The sequence below is a fragment of the Cyprinus carpio genome, chromosome A6 (genome assembly GCF_018340385.1).
Source record: "Cyprinus carpio isolate SPL01 chromosome A6, ASM1834038v1, whole genome shotgun sequence".
Taxonomy (NCBI): Eukaryota; Metazoa; Chordata; class Actinopteri; order Cypriniformes; family Cyprinidae; genus Cyprinus; species Cyprinus carpio.
Window position 1 is genome coordinate 28,143,711 of NC_056577.1, and position 23,145 is coordinate 28,166,855.

The 23,145-nt window shown below is 34.5% G+C and overlaps 1 protein-coding gene across 1 annotated transcript; it reads right to left on the reverse strand.

Moving 5' to 3' along the window:
• Positions 1-1,104: 1,104 nt before the first annotated feature.
• Positions 1,105-21,599, reverse strand: ppm1j (protein phosphatase, Mg2+/Mn2+ dependent, 1J). Its single transcript, XM_042758854.1, has 10 exons — positions 21,096-21,599; positions 11,407-11,524; positions 7,218-7,544; positions 6,255-6,367; positions 5,590-5,674; positions 5,346-5,464; positions 5,125-5,188; positions 4,695-4,802; positions 4,329-4,480; positions 1,105-2,359 (listed from the first exon to the last, which is right to left on the reverse strand). Exons 1-10 carry the CDS (start codon positions 21,350-21,352, stop codon positions 2,212-2,214), a joined length of 1,491 nt encoding a protein of 496 aa, XP_042614788.1. The 5' UTR covers positions 21,353-21,599; the 3' UTR covers positions 1,105-2,211.
• Between the last annotated feature and the right edge of the window lie 1,546 nt (positions 21,600-23,145).

Consider the following 23,145-nt stretch of genomic DNA (forward strand, 5'->3'; position numbering starts at 1 on the left):
AATATTTTATAATACTTTAAAAATGTTGTGTTTTTAGGAATATTTTTGATAAAAGCAAAGGGAAGTAGCTAAGTGTATTTTAAATGTATTTATTATTATATTATTGTTGTTGTTGTTGAAATATTTCTTGGCCAAAACAATGGTTTAATAATTTTATGTATGTTATGTATGCTGTTTTATTAGATTAATTGTAAGTTTCAGAATTGTTTCACTGTTTATATTGTGCTCAAAACTCTATAATAGGCAACCATTAAAAAGTTTCGGGTCAGCCTTTTTAAAAAAAAATTGTTTAACTATTTTTATTCAGCAAATTTATTGAAATATTTTTATTTCAAATAAATGCTAATCGTTTGACCTTTATATCCATCAAAGAATCCTGAAAAAAAAATGTGTCATGGTTTCCACAAAAATATTAAGCAGTACAATTGTTCTGAATATTCACGATAATAATCACTTTTTTTTTTTCTTGTGCAGTAAATCAGCATATTAGAATGATTTCTGAAGGATCATGTGACACTGAAGACTGGAGTAATGATGCAGCTTTGCCATCACAGGAATAAATTACATTTGAAAAAATATATTTAAATAGAAAACAGTTATTTGAACTTGTAATAATAGTTACAATATTACAGTTTTCACTGTAAAATATGCTTATTAGCTTTCAATAGGTCTCCACTATTAAATATCTGTTTTTACTTTGTATTTTTGATCAATATGAAAAGCTACACTCAGAAAAAAAAAGGTACAAAAGCTGTCACTGGTGCGATATCTTTTCAAAAGGTACACTTTTGTAACTAATTTACTCCTAAACAGTGCATATAAGTACCTAAAGTGTACATAATGGTACCTAAATAGTACATACTATACAAGCACCTTTTGAAAGGGTACTTTACTGAGAGTGTACAAATAGTGGCTGCTTTTTATCTTTATATAATTTTATATAACAGCATATATTATAATCATTATAGTCCTAAGTATCTATTAATTCCTTCTAACAAGCTACAGTGCACGAAAATTAGTGCACCATAAACCAGTAACACCAATAACACTAATTTCTCATGCACAATAGAGCAAATTATTATAGCACAAAAAATACAACATAGCCATTATAAAAAGGATAGATTTATTTAGAATTAGTCACATCATTTGCAAAGAGTAACTCTTTGACAATGAATCATCATTTGAAAGGCAGAAATCAATATATATTTACTATATACTTCACAGACACAACACTGACATCAAGAAAAGGAAACAAGGTACATTCAAGGTGTACAAAAACACATGACTGATGAAACTAATTCCAGGTTTCTCAGTTTCAGGTTTGAATCTAGATGGTTGTTGGATTTGAGATTCTTTTCTGACATGGTTTCAGACCAAATTAGGTTTTATCTACAGCAAAATAAACAGGTCATTCAGCTACGATGTTCAAATCTAAAGCAGTTCAAGCAATCAGTTCAGTTGTGAATGTAAAGCCTGCTGCATGTCAATGACTTACACTGTACTAGATGATTTAGGTTATTTGTGAGGTTAGTTCTACAGAACTATATTTAATACTAGTTCCAGAATATAGACATTTGCATTGCTTTCATGTAAAAGGATGAACCCAAAACAGCTGAAATGAACAAAAAACTCAGCATTCGCAAGGAAATGCCCATCGTTTTTTGTTGTTGATTGCATTTTGCTATAGAAAACCTTAAACTCGGTCGACAGAAACATTCTTTGGAGAACAGTTAGGAAATATAATCAGCAGTTTAAATTACAGCTCAAATGGATTCTGCTACATATAAAGTGCTTCGGTTTTTATTTCCCTTGCCATCAGGGCTTTTGAAGGGCTTTTTAGCAGTATTGGCTTGTTCCTTTTGCCACACTGAGATTCAGATTCAAACTGATGTTAAAATAATACTCAAACGTTACGAGCCCTTATGTCCCGTACTGACTTGCAGAGGTGTGTTCGACAAATCAGAAAGGAAATGGAGAGCGAGAGAAATGGCACTTGATGATGTCACCTCACACCTGACATGGGCTTGACGATATTCATGGTGCGACTCGGAGGAGAAATAGGAGGACAAGGGGAAGTTGTATTTAATGTCTCTCATATCCGAGCCATCTGACGGATTGAAAATTGATTTCTTGGTTTTCCTAGCCCTTTCTCTGGGATGGAGCCAGGGACGTGTCCTGGTGTGCTTGTCCAGTGAAGGCGGATCAACCTGGTCATGTCTCTAACTCTGCCCCGGCCAATGGAATGACAAACACTGTGATGTCATCACCTGAGCCAAGTCTCTCATTGGGCAGGCGCCAGCCTCGCTCCTTCAGGACTCCACGTGAGCGCATAAGGAGGTCTTGTGCTGCTAAAGTGTACCTTTAAAAACATCACAAACATGATATCAGCATTTGAGCATTAAAGTAAATAAAAATGACAACAGAGGGCCTTGGTGATGACAAACTGTACACTGACATCTACTGGTGTAACTACAACAACACACCCGATTCAGCAAATGATCAACTTATTTATTTAGCTCTCTTAACTATGCACAGTTATATATACTAACATTTAAAAGTAATATTTTTTGAAAGAAATTAATATTTTTTATCTAGCAAGGATGCATTAAATTAATTGACAGTAAAGACATTTATTATGTTACACAAGATACCTATTTCATATAAATGAAACTATATATATATATATATATATATATATATATATATATATATATTGCATAATTATATTGTATCTAATAATATAAAATGTGTGTGTATACACACATACATACAAAAACATTCTGGGAAAAAAAAGAAGAAATTATGGTTTCCACAATAATATTAAAGGGTTAGTTCACCCCAAAATGAAAATTATTTCATTAATTACCCACCCTCATGTCGTTCCAAACCCGTAAGACCTTTGTTCATCTTCAGAACAATACAGCTTTAATATGATCCATAATACAGTAAAAACAATAATATTGTGAAATATTATTGTAATATTTAATATTTTTTTTATAATATTTCAATATTAACATTTTAAAATGTAATTCTAAGTGATGACAAAGCTGAATCAGTTTCACGCAATCCTTCAGAAACCTTTCTAACATGCTGTTTTTGTGCTAAAAACATTTATTGTTATCAATGTTGACAACAGTTGTGCTGCTTAAAGGGTTAGTTCACCCCAAAATTAAAATTATGTCATTTATTACTCACCCTCATATCGTTCCAAACCCGTAAGACCTTCGTTCATCTCCAAAACACAAATTTAGATATTTTTGATTAAATCGGAGAGCTATCTGACCCTCCATAAACAGCAACGCTGACATCAGTGGCTTAACTTCAGTTTTGCGATACTACGAGAATACTTTTTTTTTGAGCAAAGAAAACTAAAATAACTTAATTTACTCAACCATTCTTCTCCCCCGAATTACGTCTTCTGCAATTTTAGAGAGTATTACAATGCATACTCATGCTTTCCCCTAAATGAAAACAACGCTTATTACGCAAAGTACGTTCATGTGCGCACTTTCTCCCCGAACGTAAACAACGCTGCTTATTACCAATACGTTCTTGGGTACTCTCCAAAATCGCGGAAGAGAAGGATAACTCGGTGGAGAAGAACGGTTGAGTAAATTATGTTATTTTTGTTTTGATATTGAAATTATATTGAAATGATATTGAATGATATTATGTTATTTTCTGCGCAAAAAAATCACAAAACTGAAGTTAAGCCACTGATGTCTTTTAGCGATGTATTTACTATGTTTCTGGACCTGGGAATATTTCAGTTGTGTTGCTGTCTATGGAGGGTCAGATAGCTCTCTGATTTAATAAAAATGTCTTAATTTGTGTTCCGAAGATAAACAAAGGTCTTACGGGTTTGGAACGAGATAAGGGTGAGTAATTCATAACATAATTTTGATTTTGGGGTGAACTAACCCTTTAAGCAGCACAACTGTTTTCAACATTGATAATAATAAATGTTTTTTTAGCACAAAAACAGCATGTTAGAATTATTTCTGAAGGATTGCGTGCAACTGATTCAGCTTTGCCATCACTTAAAATTACATTTTAAAATGTTAAATATTGAAATATTATAACAAAATTTTAAATATTACAACAATATTATTTTACAATATTATTGTTTTTACTGTATTATGGATCAAATCAAAGCTGTATTGATAAGCATGAGAGACTTTAGTGTAGTTACATTTTATTATTTGCATTTACAATGTTTTTGTGAATGTGTGGGGAAAATGTATGCTGTCCACTATGACAACTGGAACTGATCTCCAGGAGATCTACCTGTGATCACGTCAGTTATGATGGAAAGATCTAGAACTTACCTCAAGGGATCATTGGGCTCACGACCAGACAAGAAAGTTGATACTGCGTCAGCAACATCTCTGTCAGCTGTAACGTCCCACAGTCCATCACTACCCATGATCAGGACATCATCAGACCCATGTTTGTGCTCAGAAATGTTGTACACCTTGACCTAGATATGAGAATGATATTATATTATTTTGAGGCTGTTATGCTTCATATGCCGTATATTTTTTATTTACACAAAAACAGGTTTGAAATAACATGAAACATCTTGGGTAAACTGTCCATTTAAAGTAAGAAGTGACTCAAAAACTTGTAGCTAAACGACTATTTGAATGAGTAAATAAATGACCTTGCATACAAATATCCAATAATACACTCACTTCTGGGCAGCAGGATAGGAAAGGTTTGATATGAATGTTGGAGTTGTACACTTTCAAGTCGTGATCCCCTAAACCACGCGTTACTCCAATAGTAGCCATGACTCGAGCCTAAGAGCACAAAACACACACACTCACAGCTGGAGATTTATGTGCTGTTAGAGCAAAAAAGTGATTTTATATTCATACAGACTTTATCAAACAAGACATTATTCTGGCCTACAACTGGCAGAACATTTTAGCAATTCTCATTTGCAACACCTCACTACTCCTGCTTTGTAATAAATAGCTGTGAAAACGGCAGAAAAACACCTTCATTAGATGATATTATGTTAGGTCTGTAACAAATGTTACCATTATGCAGCTTTAAATAAAATCCATTTACAGCACCTGGACCTTTTGAAATTAAAAAGAAGCAGAATTATTCACTTACCTTTTTCCCCTCCCCATAAATCAGTGGGAACTTCAGATCGTCTTCTACAATTGTCTTATATGCCCTGAAAAAATTACAGGTAACTGTTATAAATGCAATAAAACCAAAGACTTAAAGTTTATATATATATATATATATATATATATATATATGTGTGTAAATAAAATAATAATGTATGTTATAAAATTAAGCCTGCTTTAGTTCATCCCATTCAGAATTACCAGCCAGTCATTGTGTGGTCTCTAAAAAGCATCTTCTTGCCGAGTTCATTGTGTTGGATACGTCTGGGGAATTCAATATGTGTAAACTCATTTCCAAGTAGCTCCGGTTTGAGGAAGCCCTAGACAAAAAGAGCACAAACGCCATGGAAGTGTAACAGAATTGAAGATCTAATAGAAATGGAGCATGAACAGGATTAAGAATGGAATGGAAATTATATCAGGACAATAACACAAGATGACGCACCAGGTACTGTAGCCGCTGTCTTTCACTTTCTGGTGTGAATTCATTGGACATTGGGATGACCTCATTGTTTCGGACAATTATGGCTCTGTGGGAAAATAACATTGGGAATTTTACAATTGTTTCTAAGCAATTTATAAAAGACTGGATGATACGGTAAATAGCAAGTTATACATACAGTACCTACTGCAATTATTTTCTCATTTATTGATAAAATCCCCTAGATAATCATCATTGCTAACTGTTACAGTAATTGAGTCACTTGGCCAACATCTTTGCAAAATTAACATGGAGCGTACTGCTGCAATAACAGTAAAGCAGAAGAAGCATTATCTCCTTAGAGACATATTACTGTCATCTTTTCATTTCAAGCAACAACAATTTCCTCCATATTTCATTAGACTGAAATTTCAGTGTTTACTGAGGCAAATATAACACTGTACAATGTCCTTCTATAACAAGAATGCATCACACTCATCTTTTATGATTTGCAAGTTCACAGTCTAAAATTCGCATCTTGGCAAGATTAGGATCGACATTCAACCTCATTTATTTTGTATAATAAGCTTTTCGATGCACATTTCTTTATTTATCTAAAATATAAAAACCTCTTAGATTGCTAATATAGCATGCACATTTATTCACTGGATCTTTTTGAGTCCTCTTACCTGCTGTCTCCAGCGTTTGCTACATAGAGTTTCCCCAACAAGTGAATTGCTATCAAGGAACAACAGCCACCAGAGATGTTGAAAGATTCTTTCTCCTTTTCTATCAGGTCATCCTATAGAGTGGGACACAGACACAGATTCAGTTTTCTCTTCTCTTTGCACACATCTGCTCAACAGTCAGTAAAATCACAACATGAATTTTGTGTACAATGCCCAGTCTTAACGTTTAAACATCTGTGCCAACAAATAAAATAATACATTAATATATCACTGCTCAAATGGACAAATAAATAAACATATTTACATTTTAAAATGTATACAGTATACAAATAATACAATAATAACTTTAAATTGCATTTTTAAAAACACACAAAAAACATGAGACACTTTAAAGAGGGGTGTCTTAAAATCCAGTCGAATGTTCATTGGCTGCTGCCAAATGTAAAGTATCCAAAATCATTTTTAAGCAAACCGGCAAAGAGATAAAGAAAAATAGCTGGCAAATGCCTTATAATTATGCACTTTAAATATTGCACTTAAAATTATATACAGTATCAGTTTATTATCTGTTGCATCTAGCAACATATCATCATGAATTCAATAAATTAAATAATTCAATAAATTGTTTTAAATATCCATCAGTTTAAACTATGTATGATTCATTTTTTAATTTAAATTGGTCTTTTTGAATACATTGATCATTTATTTTATTTTTTAATGACACACTTAATGCATTATAAATGTTGCACTTTCAAATTATACATCAATTTATTATTTGTTACATATAATAACATTTAAACATGAATTCAATAAATTGTTTCAAATGTCAATTTGAAGAATGATTAATTAATTTATTTACATTTGTATTTACATACTGATCATTTCTTTATTTTATTTTTAATTTGCACACATAGTCCTTCATGAAAAAGTCCACAGGCGTATCTTATCATTTACAGTTCTCACCATCTGTCTGAAGGCGGTCTCTATGATCCCCATCACCAGGCTCTCCACACTGATGTCTTTCTCCATGTGGAACCGCGGCTCATCCAGGAGCCCATCTTGCTCCTCTCCATCTAAGCAGGCCCCTTTTTTCGCCTCAGCCTGGAAGGGACTGCCATTCTTAGCCAGACAGATAGGAGGAGGACTGTTTTGATTTTCAAGAAGATGGGCCACATCACAAAGCCGATCGCGGATGATACGCTGCAGAAGTTTGGATGCCATGAGAGCAGCACCAGAACCGGCGTGTCCATCAAACACTCCCCAGAAGTGCATGGGAATGCCTGTGGTGTCCTGAAGGGATGAGAAAGAGGACAAGGTGTGTCATTTCTGCACCATTAGCGGCATGAAACAGAACTGCAAAAAACAAGAACTTTTTCCCCCCTCCTGTACACTATGTCATTGTTTAAATAAACAGGTCTTATGCAATTGGGTATATTATATTAAACATTTAATAATAATATAACAAATATAACAACAACAACAATAATAATATAAAAAGTCTATATATAATTTAATATAATACACCCAATTGGATATGTTTGAGATGGGTCTACTTGATCGATCGATTGATTGATTGATTGATTATTTATCTATTAATTTGTTTGTTAGTAACAATTTATATAAACTATATAAAAATACCATATATATAAAATTGACTGAAATTATATAAATTATAAGTAAATATATGCACATTTAAAAAATACATCAAATTAATAAATAAGTATAAATAAAATGACTTTAAACAACTATCAAGTAGCCTGTTCAAACTTATGCAATTGGGTGTGTTATTTTAAATAATTGAATATTTTAACAGTTTATTTAGAATTAATTTATTTATTTGTTTGTTTGTATAATTTATTATTATTAGTAATGATTTATATAAATATAATATATATAATTTAACACATAAAATATAAAATATATATATTTTAAAATATAATATAATATTATAATATTAAGAAATAATGTAAATTAAAAATATCTCAATTTTTTTTTTCATTTATTTATTCAGAATTACTTTTGAAAAGATGTGTTGCTTTTTAAGATGCTTCATAATGTTGTATTTACAGTTTCTACCAGTAGGGGCTAATTGGCTCATGCTAACTAGCTGAACATTGACCTCTTGCTTCAAACTAACAGAGCAATGTTTCGAATGAGCCACAAAACCACAATGTTTACACTCTTTGGGAGCTCAAACCTTAGTGACTTACATATAGCTGTACATTAGCTGAAATAAGAGAAAGTATTGTGTATATATTGTGTATATATATATATATATATATATATATATATAAATTCATTAAAAAAATTATACGCTTCCCCTTTAATAAATTGCCATACCAAAAAGTAGCAGTTTTGAATAAACCAATCACACTAGCAGATTAGTCTGGGACTCAGATCAGTTATACAATTCAGTAAATTTTCAACAGAAAACTTTTGACACAATAGACTTTATACCAATCAATATTAAGTATTTCAGAGAGCAATGTAAGATGGCACAAAAACATGTAAAGCCTTTTCAAAACCACAGGGGGGCATCTGGACCCGTTCCATAGCTTTTCTAGAAATACTCTCCAATCTCAATTTCCTGTCATTACTTGCTGACGAGATTAACTCAGAGAGCTTACACTTGCTCAGTTATGTCAGATCAACAGCCAGCTGGGAAGCTTGTAGCTGGACCTCTGATACTAAAGAGAAAGAGGTTCAACTCAAGTGAATATGTGGTCTTTGCTATCCTTTTATCTGCTTGTTTGTCTGTACATAGACTCTTGCAGACAGGCAGCGCAGCAGATGATAGGATGATGTAATTGATTTAGAGCAGTTGAGAGGGGTATTAAGTGGGGGAGGGCAACACCACGTGATGCAAGCAGAAGTGAAGGGAAGAGAAGTGAGAGGTCAGTGTCCTGGTTAACAAACTCTCGTGAGTAAACACTGCTGGAGATTAACAGTCTATTTCTGATTGTTGGAAACTACATACAAATGAGATCTCGTCAATGAACTCAACTGTTTCTTGTACGCATCAATTAGATTGAATAGATAACAAATTGCAACCATAAAGCAACATGATAATAAAACTCCCTGGCAACCATCCACAACACCCTAGCAACCATACGGCATCATGCTCAGAACACATTAGCAACACCCTGGCAGCCACCCACATACATTTTCTCCAAATAAATGTCAAAATCTAGTTCTGTACCTTTTATTGTCAACAAAACAGAATACAGATCAACCATTGTCTCATTTTTAATCTGTCCTATGCAATTTTACTAATATATTAGAAGAACATAAGTGAGAGTGGTTAAAAGGGTCTTATTATGCCCTTTTACGAATTCTTAATATTGTTTTTTGGGGTGTACTAGAATAGGTTTTCATGATCAAATGTTCCAAAAACGCATAATTTTTCACATATTTTATATTATCGCAGCACCGAAATGTGCTCTGATTGGCTAGCTGCAGTATAGGTCATAAACCCTGCCTTCTCCATGTAAACAAATAGGAAGTGAGCCAAACTAAATTATAAAATTACACAAATAAATTTAGTTAGTTCTTTTTACAGTCTATGGTCACAACCCTTAACCATAACCATGAGTTTCATCCGCTCAGCTGTAAATATTAACAATGGCGTCAATTTTGCCATACTAATTTAGTCCCTGACAATGTTTACGAACAAGAGAATTGTGCAGAACCTTTGCAATCATGGATTTTACAGTAAGTTTCAGACTGGTGCAATTTAAAAGTAACTGTAGATACTATATATAGGAAAAGTGCAACGATAATATGTATTAAATGTATACAGTATGACTTAATTACAACAGTATGACATTAACAGCAGTAAAACAGTAGTTAAAAGTTGTAAAAATAAGTTTGTCCACCTTAGGCAGGCCAAACAATGGGGTTTTGGTGGAAAAAACAGCGTCCCTTTAACATGCCAACAATGTACTATTAAAGCAGCTCTTCTTCTTCATCTTCTCTAACATGGCTCGACCAGGCCTCGCACCTTTTTTGGCGTATATTCCGTTGGTGGGAGTTATTTAAATGAGTGACAATGTGACTTCACAATATCCAGAAAGAAGCGGGTTGTAGTCTGACCGAGCCGTTTGTTGTAATTCTTTAAAAGTATTTACTGTTAAAGAGAATTTCTCTTAGAATGAATTTTAAGCTTTGTAACCTTGCAGATCTTTTTTGTTTATTCTCAAACAGCAACATTACACACTAAAGTTTACAAAAACAGAGAAAACGCATAACTGGACCCCTTTAGGAGAGAGGAATGTAACCTTATTCAATTCACAACACAATATTATCTAAGAAGACGTTTTCCACTTTTGCACTGGATTACATGTGTTATTATGGGATAAAATGGAGCGGATGTAAGGGTCAGACTGCGGATGAGGATCAGAGAGATCAGAGTCATAAGTCCAGGATAGGTGAAAACACTACCTAGACCACATCACATGATCAAAACTCTCAAACGGAAAAAAAGAAGTTTCACTTCAACATACTTGCTGAGACACAAAGGCCTTTTGAATGTCAGCTTGTATTGGAAACTTCAGCTTCATTTATATAATTTTAGATCTGTAATTACCCAATGAAGCACACAATGCTGTTCTATAATTTGATTTAGTTTTGAATAACTGAGTTTGGCAAGATAGCTATGAGCAGTGTACTAACCAAGAACCAGAACAAGTTTATTGGTGGATTGATGAACCACTACCAGCTTTTGTAGGCACCTGCTCTATTTCTGACTTCAAAAGGGTTGTCAGTATACTTGTTGAGAGCTATTTTAACTTTCATAAAGATCACCAAGTGGTTCGGTTCAGAACTGAATTTTGGTAAATTTCAAGAACTTTATTGTTCTGTAATGTAGTTTCAAAAATGGCAGGCTTTCCAGTTATATCTGGATTTTCTTTCAGTTTAGATTAGATTTCATCAACAGATGCCTGAGCTCAATGGGATCTCCAGGATCAGTGGGTTCAGTGCTCCATCAGTAAGCTAAATCTTTCATAATCTTACCTGAGACCAGTTTTATCCAGTACAATTGATCCACAGCAGTTCCATAAATATTGATACCAAGAATTGAAGTGCAGTGAAGACCCGCTTCACCATTGATTTCAATGGTCTTTTTAGGATGCTATGTCAAAGACTCACTTACCCCACTGTCCTCCAGTAACATGGAGCAGCGCTGCTGCTTACTACTCATTTTCCTGATATACAGCAGCTCACAGGAAGCCTGGTCTTCATTCAGCATGCTCTTCCCAGCATTTATCACCCTGAAAGAGAGACCAAATCACTTATTAAAAAAAATTGTGAAATATTATTACAATTTGAAATAAATATTTTCTATTTGAATATATTTTTAAATTTGATTTATTTCTTGGATGCAAAGCTGAATTTTCAGCATCATTACTCTGTGTTAACAAAAAAGTGAAAAAAAGTGACGTGACATACAGCCAAGTATGGTGACCCATACTCAGAATTCGTGCTCTGCATTTAACCCATCCAAAGTGCACACACAAAGCAGTGAACACACACACACCGTGAACACACACCCAGAGCAGTGGGCAGCCATTTATGCTGCGTCGCCTGGGGAGCATTTGGGGGTTCGGTGCCTTGCTCAAGGGAGCCTCAGTTGTGGTATTGCCAGCCCGAGACCCAAACCCACAACCTTAGGGTTAGGAGTCAAACTTTCTAACCATTAGGCCACGACTTCTGCTTCCCCAATACCATATGATCCTTCAGAAATCATTCTAATTTGCTGATTTGCTGCTGATTTGCTCCAGAAACATTTCTTATTATTATCAATGTTAAAAAAGTTCATATTTTATGTGGAAACCATGATACTTTTTTTCAGATTCTTTGATGAATAGAAAGTTCAAAACAACAGTATTATATATGTATATATATTAGGGATGCAACAATACCAATACCATAGAATTTCTATACTTCTCTGTGTTGACCTGACCGTCACTCTTTTGTGTGTTAATCACAATCTACTACATATAGACAACTTCATTTTAATGAAAAATAACAAATGAAAAAATATATAATCATAGTCTATGACAAAAATACTATTATAAACTAGGTTAGTGGATAACTCAGCAGCAAAAGATACTCCAGGAAAATCACAGGTGCACAATAATTATATAAAATCTAGTGAAATATTTTATTTACAAATAAAATTGAATTAAGTCTAAAATCTGGTAAAATGTTACACATTGCTCTTTGTATTGTTGTAAAAAGTTAGTACAACACACATGCTGCTCTGCTCGTGTTCCTCTTTAGTTCTCTCTTCACAGCAGTTCAGTAAGTGTACTGTTTAAGTAAATGAATTACTCAGTTTATTTCGATTCAGAGGGAGTGTCAGCCACGTTAAAAAAGCGAATAACTTAAGTAATTTGTGGATTAATACTACTGGAGATGCGAACCGTTTCAAACGATTCAGTCCGATTTGGTGAACTGGTTACAAAGGGAAGAAATATTGATACATAGTGTATTAAATCTGTGTGTTAGTTTGAGTCTTTTCTTTGAACAGTTTTAAACCTCAGTTACTGTGCGCTCTTGAAGAGAATTTCATCGTTTTGACTGTAGTAACCGAACGCAACACACTGGAGGATGACAGACAGCCGCAGCAGAAAGAATAGTTTATGTGAACTTGAATTTAATGTCTTCATTATTAATCTGTACCTCACATTGAACTATGGAACAGCTTCAGAACACTTCAGAACGCTTTATAATGTTTTTGTGCCTTTCGTGGGCTCAACAATAACAGAATAGTAAACGCATCGGATTTGGATCGGTCTCATCTGACCGATACCCGATCTGCAGAAAATGCCAGTATCGGAGCCGATATCGATATGCATTATTTTGGAAAGAGTTTTGTTTAAACAATCTAAATAATGCAGCATCAGGGCTCGCAAAATCGCTAGCCCGACGTCCCAAAATGTCTCACCACTCTGCCCAATGGGCTACCTTGAATGCAGATCTCCCGCGGGTCCTTAAAAACTCCTAAAGTTAATAGTATCAAACTTAAGGCCATAAAAAAGTTTTAAATACACTGCCCGTGCAAAAAAAGTCACCACCTGGATTTAACTAAGCAAATATTTAAGATCCTCCCATTGGATAATAACTGCATGGATGATTATGTTATGTGCCCAAAGAATGAGGTCAGCTGACTACCTGAATATACTGAATGACCAGGTTATTCCATCAATTAATGTTTTCTTCCCTGATGGCACGGGCATATTCCAAGATGACAATGGCAGGATTCATCGGGCTCAAATTGTGAAAGAGTGGTTCAGTGAGCATGCAACATCATTTTCACACATGGACTGGCCGTTGGCATTTTTATTGTCGTTGGCATTTTTATTTCATTTACCTATAATTCCTGATAAAGCAGCGTTTATGAGCACGGAGCTGCTTTGTGTACAGCCGTTACCGGGGAAACCGCAATATTTCATCTCTCCTAAAGTGTCACCTTGTGGCAGAAAACGAATTTGCATTTCTAACAAGCTTTTCTTGCTGTTTATGGTCAGATCAATGCAAATATCAACTCATGTTTTGATGCAGCAAACACAGAGAGTAAGAAGTTAATGTGCCTTTTAAAAATCTAAACAATTAAGAAAATAATATTTATACGTTTTAAACTGACAATGATTTATATGCTTGATTTATCCCTTTTCATAAAAATGGTCTAAAGGCTGAAATGCTGTTGTATAAGATTTTTGTATTTGTATCTGAACTGTAAATCATGTCATTTTATGGCTCAATACTGTATGTTATCATAGGCATTGTCCAACACCACTCATACGGTGTTCATTTTACTTGTGCAGCTCTTAAAATGGGTCATAAATGCCTTAAATTTATTTTTTTTAAATTCTGCAGATACCCTGTAAATAGTGAAATAATTCCTTCCTTCATATTTGTTGATATTTGTGTATAAAAATATTTTTGATTGACATTTAAACTCCTATCTGATTTTCTATACTTTTGCAAGCCCTGAATGCTACTGTATGGAGCTTTAAATTGTCAAGGATTTCTTTTACCACACAAAAAAGGGAAAAGAGTGACACAGTAATCTGACCCACCAGGCAGAGCTGGTCTGGGCTAGCAAACCTGATCCATATATGAAAGCATACAATGAGAGATTAATGAGTTTAGACAAGAGTGTAAAAGAACAAATTATGTCAAAGGGTTCATGATCAGTGCTACACTGCAATTCTGCACAGTATAGTCCCATAATTTGTAGTATAAAGAGTGCATGTTCTGTAATGATGAGAAAAAACATGTAAAGTTTGCCTCATCAGCTGCAAGCACACAAAAAAACGTTGTTTATCAGTTTATGTGAATGGTTTTACATAGAGACCAGGTAATGTACGATGCAGTGAGTGACACAATGACCTTCGCTGTTTGCTGCAACCATGCGTCAAAAATAAACAGCTAAACAATTCCATTGTCACAGGGACACAATTTATAGTTTTAAAATTTATAATATTTATGTACTAGCAGGTTCTGTGTTCTATCAGTAATTTGCATAACTATTTACACACACACACACACACACACACACACACACACACACACACACGCACGCATGCACGCACGCACGCACGCACGCACTAATTGTGTTAACTTAAAACAATAACTTTCAGATATGAAACCTATTATGCAGCTGAATAACATTTCTAGTATGACAGCAATCTAACATAAAGAGAAACATAAAGCCATTATTTCCCAAATCTGGATTATAAAAAGCCATTCTCTTCCTAATCTGCTGAGAGCAGTAAGATGTTTCAGAGGCCACAGCCATGACCCAGCAGACCTGACCAGATATTTAGAAATGTTAGGGCTTTCTCTTCAAAAGTTTGTGACTATTACTCAATATTTCTTCTACAAATGGTTCACTAAGCAGTTCAAAAGTCCAGACTGATTATTTAAGCTCTGACCATGGAAAATAATCAGAAGCATTACCAGTAAGCAGGCCAGTCTTAGGTACACTATAAGCTCTTCTCAAAAGAGGAAGTCTCTCCTTGCAGCAAGTTCCTTCTTCTGAAGTCACTTTACTTCTACCACAATAGGTTTCAAAACAGTACAATTTCTTTAAATGAAAGTAACACTTAAAATGGAAAACTGCTATTTTCAAGTGAAGCACAGCCGAACTTGTACTGTAAAGAAGGCAGAACTAAAGTCATTTTCTGTGGAAAATACAGAGTAGAGCAATGAGCTAAAGCCACAAAACTGAACCCTTTATTAGCAAGCCTTTTACCCCAGTTGTGTTCTTACAGACCAAAAATTCACAACTAGGATTTCCTGTCTCGGAAGACTTTGGTTAACTGACAATTGTTTTCTTTCTTGAGAAGAGCAGTCAGTATTTCTCATGCTAAGAGCCTAGTGCTTTTCTGAAGGATCCCCATTTCTTACATTAAAAAGAGGGGTTAAAGTTTATTTTTTTTAAATGTTCTTGATCATTTCAGCATGGTGTAAAGTTTGTTTAGCACACATTTAGCGCAAATTAATTTGTGAACCTGTCACAATAAAAAAAATAAAAAAAAATAATAATAAATAAAAAATCAAGGTTTGGTTGGTTAGCATGAGCCAGTTAACCTACTGGTGGAATGACAGAATTACAGGAAAAAGCATTTCTCTCCATTAACGTCTATTCAAAATTAGTTCGAAATATATTCGAAATATTTTTTTTTTACTCAGTGATTAATTACATGACATTTAAAAAACCATCACATCATTGATCTGACACTCTCAGAAGAGTTTCAATAACGCAGTGCATCTTCAGGCATACTGTATATACCACACATGTAAACATAATATCTTCTTTTAAAGACATTCAAAAGTCCATTTTATCAGTCCTTGATTTATAAAATGTACCCTGAGTTATCATAATCTATGTCACACAGGAAATGTGTGCTCATGACTATCCTTCCTCATGTGATAAACGAATAACCACTTTCAGTGACTTTTTAAAAGAAAATTCCTATGTGCATTATAGAATTGTGTATAGTTTTATCTTCACATTGCTGTGAGCTCATGAGAGGGATGCAGCTTTAATATAACTCGAAAAACCTGATGAGCAATTTTTCACCTCCACCCACTGTGTTTAAGAATAGAGAATAAATGAAAACCTTTTTATGGCACAGTGTTTCTTGAATCGTGTCTGCTGACTTAGTTGTCAAGCAGATTAAGAAATCCAAAAACCAAAGAAATAAAAGAGTTTTCAAGTATTTGGCTGATTAATATTGTTTGCACTGACCCATCCACAGAAATGTGTCACACAAACTGTTCAGGTCAAACTGAAATGATTTTTCAAGGGATTCTTCAATACAAAAAGTGCATGTTTTCAAACTTGACTAGGTTTCACTATACAAATTAGACAATGCACAGTGTCAGCATGCTAAATAAAGCACTGTTGCTAAAGATATCAAAACTGAAACATGAAAGGGGAAAAAAAATCTACATAAACTAGTCTAACTAACTTATTGACTAGTTGTTAGGTGGCTGAATGACTAGTTTCGATCCATCCCCACAGAGAACCAGAGACTGTAATTTACTTGCAGTCATACATTCGACAAGAACTCATCTATTGTGGCGTGGGTGCTCACTGGATCTGTTTAACTTTGCCAACTTGGCAACACCATGTTCATAGAAATCCAATCTCCTCGAGCCACAGCAGATGATTCAGCAATATCTTATAATAAATAAGTGTGTGTGTGTGTGTGATTAAGAGTAAAAAACAGGAATTGAGCAATCTGAGGAGTCTACAGTGCTGCCTTTAATCTGAATCCCACAATTTGTCTTTAAAAGTGTAGTAAGTTATTTCTGAGAAATGCTGTTGAAAGTGGATCGGACCGTGCATCAAAACACACTTCTAGCCAATCACCAGTAAGGGGCATGTCCACTCATGATGAAAGTGAAAGTGAAAGTCGTGACATTTGCAAAGTATGGTAACCCAGACTCGGAATAGGTGCTCTGCATTTAACCCATCCAATTGCACACACACACACACACACAGCAGTGAGAATTGAACATACACCGTGAACACACATCCGGAGCAGTGGGCAGCTATATATCCAGCGCCCGGGGAGCAACTGGGGGTTTAGTGCCTTGCTCAAGGGCACATCAGCCGTGGGTATTGAGGAGGGAAGAGAGCGCTGTTCATTCACTCCCTTCCACCTACAACTCCTGCCAGCACTGAGACTCGAACCTGCAACCTTCGGGTTACAAGTCCAACTCTCTAACCATTAGGCCACAGCTGCCCCCATTAGGGGAGTTGCATGTTTGTGAATTTGTGGGCGGAGCTATTAAGATAGAGGTGTGATCCTTTTGTGTAGGTTTGTGTTTGTTTTGTGATTTCAAATATACAGCGTTTCTCAAAAATCACTTACTGCGCCTTTAAGATTCTGTCAGAATTTAAAAGGGATGGTTCGCTCTCATAAACAAACATGTATGAATTTCTTTCTTTTCAGGAACTGAAAAGGACAAATTTGTAAGGAATTTTGCTGTCTGCAATTACAATGAAACTTCAAAAAAGTGCAAAAGCACTATAAAGCTATTATAAAACGTGATGTAGTCTTATGAAGCCTCACAATAGCATGTGTGAGAGAGCAGATATTTATATCATTATTTGCCGGAAATAGTCCTTATTTGGACTATTTTGAATCCAAAAAATCAGTTGATGAAGTTTACAAAACCATTTTGAATGATTCATTTATGAATCTTAACTGATCTGACTCTCAACTCCCTGATTCAGTGATGTCTGATTAACATTATCAATAGACTTTAGTCAGTATGGCGCCATATTTTAATTTTTGATAGTTTTGAAAGTTGTGAGTTGTTAAAATTACATGATCAAGGACCTTTATATTGTGCGTGCCATTGTAAAAACTGCCTCACAGCCACATTTTCATCCATATAAAATTCAACAAGGTGTCTAACCTGATAAAAGTCTATGAAGATTGTATTCTGGTGTATTTGGTCTGTCTTCAAAACATATCACACAAGATATATATTGAACACTTCCATGATACTTTTATGGTGCATTTGCGTATTCTTTACAGCTTGGAAGCTTTAGTTCTAAATTAATTGGAACTGCATGGAAAACAGCAAGTACAGTCTTTTGGTGTTTTTCTAGTTGCATATTTTATTTTGAAATACATCACATTAGAACTAAAAGTTACTGTGAAGACTGTTTCATGTTGACTTGAACTTGCTGCTCAAAATTATCACTATCAATTTGAGCTAAAAGCTTTTGTTTATAACTTTACCTTTGTTTGCTAGCGTGTGTAAGTGAACACATGCCAAAGCTACCAGCTACAAAGTCTGTTTGTTTCAACACTTGAGAGAATGCACTTAGTTTCAATTGCTGTCATCACACGGCCTCAAACAAAGTTCTCATCTTGTACTGTAGTTAATAATAGATTAAATAACCAGAGGCTAACCAGGCTTATTTCAGTGTCAGGGTCTGTTTTCAATCAGTCGCTCTTTCTTCAGCTAGCTCTTCCTCACACTGGGCTCAGAGAAGGTCTATGTCACATAAATACTACAATTTTCCCAAACAACCTAACATTATCTTCATTAATTTGATGGTATGATATGAGTCAAAGACTGCATCATCATCCTGGCTTTGATCTTGGCCACTGTTCGCAAGTATGGCCTTGATCTTCACTCAACAGACCACACCTGATGAAACTCAGGGTTCCTATTCCTTATGACCACGACTTTTCCTGTTGCTTGTATTTACTGCACTAAAAAAAATAATAATAATTTCTTCTGAGATTACAACTAGTGTTGCTTTCGTCAACGAAAATTATGACTAAATATCGTCGTCAACGAACCTTTATCATGCGACGAAAACGAGACGAGATGCAACGTAAATGCTGGTCATGTGATGATGACACACAAAACGAGACTAAATGTGGTTTACAAAATAAAAACTATGCTAAAATGTCTCTTCATTTTCGTTGACCGAGACGAAACGAAATATTTTAACGTTATTTAATCTCGTTTAGTCGTTATTATTATTATTTTGCAGTATTTCTGTTTCCTGTGTCTCACTGCGCAGACGCGTCCGACGTCACTCCATCAAGTCCCACTCGCGGCATTATTTAGAAGACAACAACAACGAACAAAGTTAAGCGGGATTTATACTTTCGCATGGCTACGCTGATTGCGAGAGCACCTTCCCAAACGGACGAGGCTTTTATACTTGTCGCGTTCGCTGTTGTATTATTCTTTGAAACGACAGGGGAGCAACGAGGAGTAATTGTCCTTTAAAACCGTCGGGAATCAACGGTGAGAAGTAATTTGCCAGTGTGGCCAGTACAAGTCTTGTGATGAATGAGTATATGAATTAATCATTTCTTTATGTACAAACTTAAAACAATCTTAAACTATTGGCTGTATTACGCATCAAACACAAGACAACTTTAAGCAAATAGTGTATAATTAATATCTAAATGAATTGTAATTCTATTTTATGCAATAAAAATAAAACGTACCTCAAATAAGAAGCATTGGACAAACTATGCAAACATTTTTTTCCAAAAAAGCGTTTTCCGTCAAAAAGCACCTGATGGAGTTTGAACTTCACATTAAACTGCTTCTGTTTCACACAAACGCCGACACATACGTGCATTTTTCGGATGCGGAGCTATACGGAAAGTTACAAAAAATGGCGTGCACTCCGCCACACGAATAATTCGCCGCGTACTCAAAGCGAACTTCCAGCAACACCGCGATGACGTCATATTTTCCCCGCTCCCCCAAGCAAAATTGCGGATAATATAATAAGATAAGCTTGTTTGAAATGGGTTTGGCCAAAAGAAAACTGGCCAATCCTTTATTACCCATTATTCACCTGCATCAATGTGACGTTACTGAAATATTTGTGCTCATATCTTAATTAAATAGTTATATTTAATTATTTATATTTAATATAACTTTGTAATATTTACATTTTTTATTGTAAAATATTATATTGTTTAAGAGACTAAAACACTGTAAATCTAAAACTCTATATCTAAAATGTATTATAAAATTTTATCAAGTTATTATTATATTAAGTTGATACTATATAGCAAACATAAGCATACAGTACATAGGTAGCATTCACAATCACTTATTTTGATCAACATCAGTTTGCTTCCACCAAATTTTCTTCTTCTTCTTCTTATTTTAATTTCCCAACAAGGAAAGTCGTAAATCCTAAGATTTCCCTTGGAAATGATACCATTAGGTTCCCTTTTCTCTTAAATACCATCATCTGGACATGACTTGAATGCACCAATAGTCAAGGGCTTTAGCACCCCAGTGCATCACTGGAACCTGGGACAATGTTCCCAGGTGTCTCCCCCTGGAAACCGGGCATAACTAGAGTAATGCACAGTGGCATTTTCAAGATTTTTAAGACTCTTGTAGGCCTGGAAATCATGCATTTGCAGGTTTTTAAAACTGTATGTTGTCTCAGCTGCACAGGCAGTGGGAACGCACTGTACTGTGGTACATTGTACCTGCTGTACTGTGGTAAATATACTTTTAACGAGTGCTACAGTATCCTACGTATAAACTATGCGTATGCCCTGACATGTGCACCATTTTCATGTTTAAAATGTAATGATTAGCTCAGTAAACTGTAAGCTACGTCATCAGGGCAGGTATAACGCATTCCAGCGAAAACTGACTCTAGAGCGTTTGGAGGAGGAGGAGGATGATGAGCCATTGCCCTTGGTTAGGCGTGACATATAACCTTCGTCGCCAATGGCGTCACTCCAACCGTATCGTTTTAACCAACAATTCATTTATTATGCGCATCTAAGACAAAAATACACGACTCACTCCGCGTAACCCGTTCGCCAGGGCAGCCTGCTGTCTCTCTTGAGCGTGATGACCGGTCTGGACGCGTGCTCGGTGGAGTACTGCAGCAGCTCCTGTGTCAGGTCCAGAAACTCGGGTCTGCTGTACGGGAAGCGCGGCGGCAGCCCGTCCGTGCCGCCGTTCTGCGCGGATCCGTGCTGCTGCGGATGATGGTGGTGGCCGTGCGGGATCATTCCGCCCACCAGCGAGGACATGGCATTTTTAACTTTGCTTATCATCGCAATAAAATATGTGACATCAGCGGCGCGAGCAACGGTAACGGTATAACACTATACGAGCCACGCAGCAAAAACAAAACGCACAACAGCGTACAGCAGTTCAGTCGCGATGCAGGAAGCGATTGACCCCATGTGACGATTTGACAGAGAATGTTTTCCTCATCGAAAAAATCGTCTCCCTGCAGTGTGTCTCATCACCCGAGAGGCTTAAATCCGCCTATAGCACGGAAGATGTGAGCGCTGTATACTAGCACTCTCAGCCGACCAACCAGTGAACGTACACAGCGGCCACTTTCAGGGGGGCCGACTATTTTTTATTTTAAAGAATTTTGTCTTTTCAATGAAATTAATAATCATGATAATAATAATAATAATACGGTTTAATCTACCAATTGTCATTAGCGTAATATAAATTAATAATTAAATAATTAATAAAAAACATTTTTTAATTAATTAAAATAAATTAGCAATAATGAAAACATGCAAAATTATTTTTTATTGTGCCATATATATATATATATATATATATATATATATATATATATATATATATATATATATATATATATATATATATATATATATATATAAATATTTTTTGTATTTTTGTCATAAATGAATATATATATATATATATATATATATATATATATATATATATATGCAATAAAACATGTTTTACATGTTTTTATTAATATTTTATATTAATAATATTTTTCGTATTTTATTCATTATGGAATTTATTAATTAAAGTTTTATTTTAAATTGATTTCGTCCTTTCAATGATAATAATAATAATAATAAAATGTAAATTTAACGTTAATTTCAAGACGAAATCTGTCAAGGTTCACTCAGTTGTCATTAGCACAGTAAAAATTTATCATTTAAAACATTAATAAAAAAATTTCATTAATAAAAAATATAAACATTTTTATTATTGTAATATACATATATAATAATATACTTTAATTTATTGTAATATACATATATACTATATATATATATATATATATATATATATATATATATATATATATATATATATATCTATATATATATATATATATATATATATATATATAAATATATATATATTTAATGTTTACTCACAATGGAAGTGGCTGTTTACTAGGTGAGTAAACAATGACAGGTTTTATTTATTTATTTATTTTAGTAAAATTGCTTTAAAACGGAATACAGGATACACTCTCTGTTGTGATAATAACAACAGGCTATAAAACTTTGGTTTACAGCTTTAAATTGTGTAAAAGTTGAAAATTAGCCCCTGGCTAACACACATTTTACAAGTGCAGAAATGTCGATTAATGTGTGTTGTCCTTATAAATAAAGGGGGAAAAAAGAGAAAAGAAAAGTATGTGTGCTAATAAAGGAAAGGTGTACTTTTGTAAGGGACTGGATTTAAGATTTTAATTCATGACAATACCGACAGGCTAAATAAATAACAGACAGATAGACAGATAGATAGATAAATAGATAGACATATAGATAGACATATAGATGGGTGGATGGATGGATGATGGATACAGACAGACAGACAGACAGACAGACAGACAGATAGATAGATAGATAGATAGATAGATAGATAGATAGATAGATAGATAGATAGATAGATAATGAAAGGCCTACAATGAAAGCATATACTGTATATATAATTATTATTATTATTATTTTTTTTTTTTAGTGAACTGTCCTTTTAAGTCAAAAGACAGGATACACTCCCTTGGATGTGGATATCAAATATGACACATTAACATGTGATTTTGCGTAATTAA

Excerpts from the sequence above, each read along its gene's own strand:
- ppm1j (XM_042758854.1), bottom strand. The coding sequence starts at position 21,352 with ATGATAAGCAAAGTTAAAAATGCCATGTCCTCGCTGGTGGGCGGAATG. Across the intron at positions 7,545-11,406 it reads TGTTACTGGAGGACAGTGGG|GACACCACAGGCATTCCCAT; the intron begins GTAAGTGAGTCT and ends TCATCCCTTCAG. Across the intron at positions 2,360-4,328 it reads GAGCCCAATGATCCCTTGAG|GTACACTTTAGCAGCACAAG; the intron begins GTAAGTTCTAGA and ends ATGTTTTTAAAG.